This window comes from Cupressus sempervirens, chromosome 5 (assembly GCF_028749045.1).
Source record: "Cupressus sempervirens isolate cs-2001-9-10 chromosome 5, ASM2874904v1, whole genome shotgun sequence".
NCBI classification, from domain to species: Eukaryota; Viridiplantae; Streptophyta; class Pinopsida; order Cupressales; family Cupressaceae; genus Cupressus; species Cupressus sempervirens.
In genome coordinates this window covers 973,091,886-973,098,191 of record NC_143122.1, presented here as the reverse complement: position 1 = coordinate 973,098,191, position 6,306 = coordinate 973,091,886, and the positions used below count along the sequence as shown (strand labels likewise).

Below are 6,306 nucleotides of genomic sequence, written 5' to 3'. Positions count from 1 at the left end.
AAATGAGCTTTATTGGGGAGAAGCTACTTGAGAATATTGACTCAAGGCTTCATCAAGCATTTCCTCATAAATCAAATCTCAGCTTTGGAGGTGTTCAGCTATTTTTATTTGTTAAATTTTAATTAATGTTATTCATGATGTATAAAAATATTATATTGAAAATCTAATGAATTGATAAATGTTTGTTATTTTTGCTAGGAATTTCAATCATTTTAGTTGGAGAACTTGGACAACTACCTCCAGTAAAAGACAAAGTACCATATGCAAGTTTTAGGAGAGCAAAGCTATTATGGGAAGAATTCAAAAAGGTGGTCACATTAGAGAAGATTTTTAGGCAAGATGGAGAAGACTCAGAACAACAAAAATTTTGCCAGTTACTCATCAATCTTAGAGATGCAAATCTCACAATTGTGGATTGGAATTTGTTGATGTTGAGAACAAGAATTAATATTATTCTAGAAATAAATGATGATTTTGATAAAAATCGTCATTTATTTTCAACAAATGACAATGTTCGCATTCATAATAGAAGCATGTTACATTCTCTTAGAGAACTTGTTGTGCATTTTATTGCAACTAAAGTATCAAACATTACTAATGTAGATGACAATTCTATGGATGAGTTAGATATGGAATTATTGATCTCAAAGAATGCAAGAGTAATTTTGACTTCCAATTTATGGATAGAAGCAGGACTTGTAAATGGTGCTCTAGGTTTTGTTCATGATATTGTGTACAAGCCACAAACCATGCCACCAGAATTATCCTTGTATGTATTGGTGAAATTTGACACTTACTCTGGACTCCCATTCAATGAAGAAAATCCAAAAATAGTTCCAATATATCTAGTACAAAGAGGTTGTATAACTCAAATACCTTTGCGATTGGCTTGGGCATTAACAATACACAAATTATCAAGGTTTAACACTTGAAAAAGAAACAATTGATATAGGTCCAATAAAGAGAACATGAATGACATTTGTTGCAATTTCTCGTGTAAAATCATTACAGGGATTGAGGATAATGCCACTATTTTCCTATGATCGCTATGAGAAAATGAAAAAGGGAAAACAAGTTCAAAGAAGAAAAGTAGAAGAAATAAGGCTTAGAGAAATAGAAAATATGTCATAAAACATTTTTCTTTAATATTACAATACCTTTGATTGTAATAGGTACATTTTTTTTTTATTGTAATAGGATTGTAAAATCGTTTGTAAATAGTTCTTCTATGAATATATAATTTGGATCATTTACTCAGATGTTATATGTGTTCTTTTTCTTGGAAGGATTGGAAAAAATATATTCTATCATTCTTTGATATTGATACCATTTAAATTGTAAATTATAATGTTTTTTAAAAGAACATATTTCGAATTATTTTTGTTTAATTATTCTACGTCAATGTTATATTTGTCGCTATCTAGCTATATTAACACATTGTAAAATCTCCTTATGAATATATAATATGGTTCACTCTCTATATTTGTAAAATCGTTTGTAAATAGTTCTTTTATGAATATATAATATGGACCATTGATTGAGATCTTATATGTGTTCTTTTTCTTGGAAGGACTGGAAAAAAATATTCTATTATTCTTTGATATTGGTACCAGTTAAATTGCAAATTATAATATTCTTTAAAATAACATAATTTGAATTATTTCTATTTAATTATTCCTCTTGATAATACTCTTTCAAGTTTTTAATAAATATTTTATTTAGATTTCATTCTCTTTTACGCAGTCATTTTCTTTTGTTTTCTCTCTTTCAGATATTTCAAAAAAAAAATGTTCAGGCAAAGAACAATTAGAACTGATGATTTCTACGAGTATGTTGATCTTAGAAGAATTCATAGTGAAGAAAGAGAAAAATATTTATCTTCAAAAAGAAATCTTTTGGAAGCACGTTTTCTTAGATTTCATCCTCTAGCTCTTCGAAATTTCAACCATTTCTATAGAGATCCTATTTTTGAAGAATTGGTTTGTTGTGAGGAGTGCGATCCCACCGAATTGTACTTTTTTCCTTAGAGATCTATCTGGAACAAGCTCCTTACCCCACAGATTTAGATGAAAATAGTTCTCATTGGTTGAAAACAATGCTTCAAGGTCCGCAAATTAGTACTCAAGGTCTATAGAAATTTCACTATCATGGCCAAATTTTTCGTATACAATTTGCTGGATTGCATGACACACCTTGGAATCGGCATGTGGTTGACAGATGGGGCCCTTAGGGGGTCTTTTTGAATCTTCCATTTCATGAAAGAACTAGAAAAATTTTAATAGAAAATATACCTACATGGACACAATCAATCTGTGAATTTTCTGTACTAAGGCATTCAAATAATGGTACTTCATATATGAGATGAAGAACCTTTGAGCACTTATATTGGTTTGATGTGTTGGATCCTGATCCACATGACTTACTCCAAAGAAACATGATTCATTGTAATGAATCTAGTGATTCAGATTCAAATGATTAATTCTTGATACTATTGTAATTAATTTCAATATCCTATCTATTAAAATAATTCCACGGTGATTTCAATATTCAATCAAACAATTTCGAATAGGAAAAATTGTCATTCATATTTGCATTTACTTTTGTTGTAACTCATATTAGAATATATATATAAATTTTATTCATTTCTAATTATTTAATATATCTCATTTTTTATTAACACATTTTGATAATTACAATTTATTAAAGATTTTCAATTTTTTATGAGATATTTTTAGACTTTTAGATGACCACATGCACTCTACAATGTATAAGAAGTGATTAAGAATATTGATGTATTATACTTTTTTATGATGAGTTTTATTTTTGTTTAAATTAAAAATGAATATAATAATTTTTATTTATTGCGAATTATATTATCTTCTATGTACATGATCTATATTTTTTAAGGCAACAATATATGATAAATTACATGTAATATATTTTAATTTATAACCTTTTTTTTTTTTTTTTTTCAGGATATAATATTAATACAATGGACCACTCTAACAATGAGTCTAAAATCATTATGCCAAGTCCAGTGGGCTCAGTGAGCTCTGATGGATCCCCTCAAACTATTATTGATAAATGTGAAAAATCTACATTGGAGAGTTGTTATAAATTGCTTTTACATTTTGAAAATGCAGCAGTAGGAATTGATTTCATCTCGGATAATGAAATTCTAAGAATGAGAAATGTTATAGAAAAAGTTAAGGGAAACATTTAATAGAATAGCTATTTTTCCAAATGTTTTGGAAGAGGTCAAAGCTGATCATGAAGAAAATGAAGGTTGCAATACTTATCTCATCAGTGATTATTTTATAAGGTCTTTACATCGACCAAATTAGTTATTATTGATAAAAAGATATGATCTTATTCATGCATAACAAATTTATTCATATTATATAAACTACTATAGAATTTAATATTATTAAGCACAATATGTTTTTTCAATAAATATGTTTTCCCTTATTCCTTTAAATTGCAAATCGTAGCCCTTTTCTATAATATATGTGTTTTATAAGTTATAATTCATTATTTTTTATTATAAATGATTGTTTGCTAACATAATAAGATCTAGAATCAATTTTATAAATAAAAATATTTATTTATTGATTTAACCTCATTATGTTAAAAGATTTATTATTCTTTCTTCTATTTTTTGGGTTGATTGTATTCTAATTTTTGCTTCAAAGTTTTAAATCACACTATTATCTACAAAAAAATTACTCTGTAACATTAAAACAATTGGATATATTGAATCATATATTTAGATAAATAATTAAAAAAAAAAAATTTAATCATTAAACTAGATTATTATTAAATGTAAATACATATACGAAGTAAATTTTAATTATTGTAATAAAAAAATCAAAAAATAGGTTCAATATTGAGCAATACATAAAATATTATTATATAAGATTAGATAGGGTGATCTATTAGGAGAGGGATATGAAAAGAGGGAGTAAGAGAAAGAGTGAGTGGAAGATAAGGAGAGACAGTGAGTAATTATATGGCATAAATAAGATAGAATTGGGACAAGGTGAGAGGCATGAGGTAGATAAATAAGGTAAATATGGGAAGAATTGTGTGTGTGTGTGTGTGTGTGTGTGTGTGAGAGAGAGAGAGAGAGAGAGAGAGAGAGAGAGAGAGAGAGAGAGAGAGAGAGAGAGAGAGCTCAAGGATGGTAATTAGGGACATCTCTTAGATGTGTACATATAAGTGATATAGATGGGGAAGATATGGTAATAGGTGGGAGCAAGAGAAAGAGTGAATGGAAGGTAAGGAGATCGACTGATTGACTATAGGTGGTAGATAAGACATAATGGGGACAAGATGAGAGACATGAGGTAAAAAATAGAGAAGAAAAATAGGGGAAAATATGGTGAGAGAAAGGATCAGATTAATTATTAGAGAAGTGGTAGATAAGATAGAATGGGGACAAGTTAAGAGAAATTTGGTAGATAAACAAGGTAAATAAAAGAAAATATCTTGATAGTAGGATGAAGTGTTAGAGAGGGAGAGAGGGGAGGACTATAAAAGAGATTGATTAGGGGATATAGATGTGTATGTATAACAAATAGAGATGAGGAAGATGTGGTGAAAAGAGGGAGTGAGAAAAAAAGTGAGTGAACAATAAAGAGATAGAGTGAGTAATTATAGGTGGTAGATAAGATATAATGGGGACAAGGTGGTAGATAAGATATAATGAGGTAGATAAAGGAGATAAATAAGGGGAAAATATGGGGAGAGTAGGGAGCTGATTAATTATTGTTTTTGTGTGTGTGTGTGTGTGTGTGTGTGTGTGTGAGAGAGAGAGAGAGAGAGAGAGAGAGAGAGAGAGAGAGTTGGGATGAAGAAACATTGACATTTTTTAGTATAAAACTAAACAACTACAACCCCAAACCTACATTAAATTAAACCTATTTATCAAATTCAAAAATTTATCTTTACATAATATAATTATACAAGTTCATATTATAAAATTTATGTAGTAATATAATATTATATAATAAATATTAGAATCCTATTCTTTTAACATCCCCTGCGGATGCTACTAGCTATATACATATTATATATTTATATAATATATATAGAGAAAGTTGAGATATATCGAGGCTTTAATTTACACAAAACAAATACTCAAATTAAAAAATTAAAGCCTTGATATCTCTCGGCTTTCTCTATATATATTATATAAATATATAATATGTATATAGCTAGTATAGACTGATATAAATAAATATAATTTTTTTGTAGTTCTTATTTTACATTGATGCAAATTTATATAATTATGTTATTTTGAATTAAATCATAATTATATTATTTTAAATTATATTATATCTATAGTATAAATATATAAGAACAAATGTACATAAAGATCAATAACATTTATAACATAATTAAATTTGAAAATGATTTATTTATTTAAGCTTACAAATATTTATAATTTTAACTATAATGCTAATTCGATTGAAATCTAAGTTTAATTGGTTTGATAGACATCTAATGATTCAAAAGCCTTTAAATTTTGATGTATATTTTTATTAGCATAATACTTTCTCTTCTTTTTTCTCTTTTTCATATTTGATTTATCATATATTCTTCAATATTTTTATTATTATAAAATCAAGTAGATTTTATAGATTATAGAGTTAATTTTTAAGTTTAAGTTAGATGCATAGTTATTTTAATAGCTATCATTTCTCTATTTAGACATATTTTTGAACAAATATCATTAACTCTATAAATTTGTAAAATCAATCTATTTTATTTATCCTAATTGACCTTATATATCTATTCGGCCTGCTAGTTTTAGAAAACATAAATTGAGTCTCCCCCTCAAATTCCCACTGAATCAAAAGGAATATGTATTCTTATTTTATGGTCTTAGGGCATTGTCAAAAGGCTGAAACAAAACTGTCAATATTTTTCCACAGTATTTTCCTCTGCTCTGGTCACCTTTAATGGAATCACATAAGCCATCTTTCAGGCGATGCTTCTTGTCCACAACTGATTATAGATCATACTAGGTTTCATTTATTTCAAACAGTAAAGTTTGATCTCCACTTTTTCCATCGTTACCATCATTTTTGCCTCGCCATTTCATGTTATGACTGTTTATATTTCGTACTTCCGAAGAATTTATGTGAGATTTGCTAGAGACCCTCAACTTGTTTTCTGAAAGACAAATATATTGTCGTTGGTGCTGTTTTTCCTGTTTTATAGGGCTTACCATACAATGCTTTAAGCTCTGATATTCATGTCAAGCTTCATCAAAGCTACAGGTACCACCTTTTGCATGCAGTG

At 27.8% G+C, this 6,306-nt stretch overlaps 1 protein-coding gene across 2 annotated transcripts in view; it reads left to right on the top strand.

The window, feature by feature from the left end:
- The first annotated feature begins 5,820 nt into the window (after nucleotides 1–5,820).
- LOC149559193 (uncharacterized) overlaps nucleotides 5,821–6,306 on the top strand; it is a 139,498-nt gene continuing 139,012 nt past the window's right edge. For both annotated transcript variants that reach the window (XR_016365119.1, XM_089833121.1), the window contains exon 1: nucleotides 5,821–6,284. Coding sequence is in view for 1 of the 2 variants with exons in the window: in XM_089833121.1 (XP_089689247.1) it covers nucleotides 6,260–6,284 (25 nt within the window). In the remaining variant the exon portion in view is untranslated. The remainder of the gene's footprint in view (nucleotides 6,285–6,306) is intronic.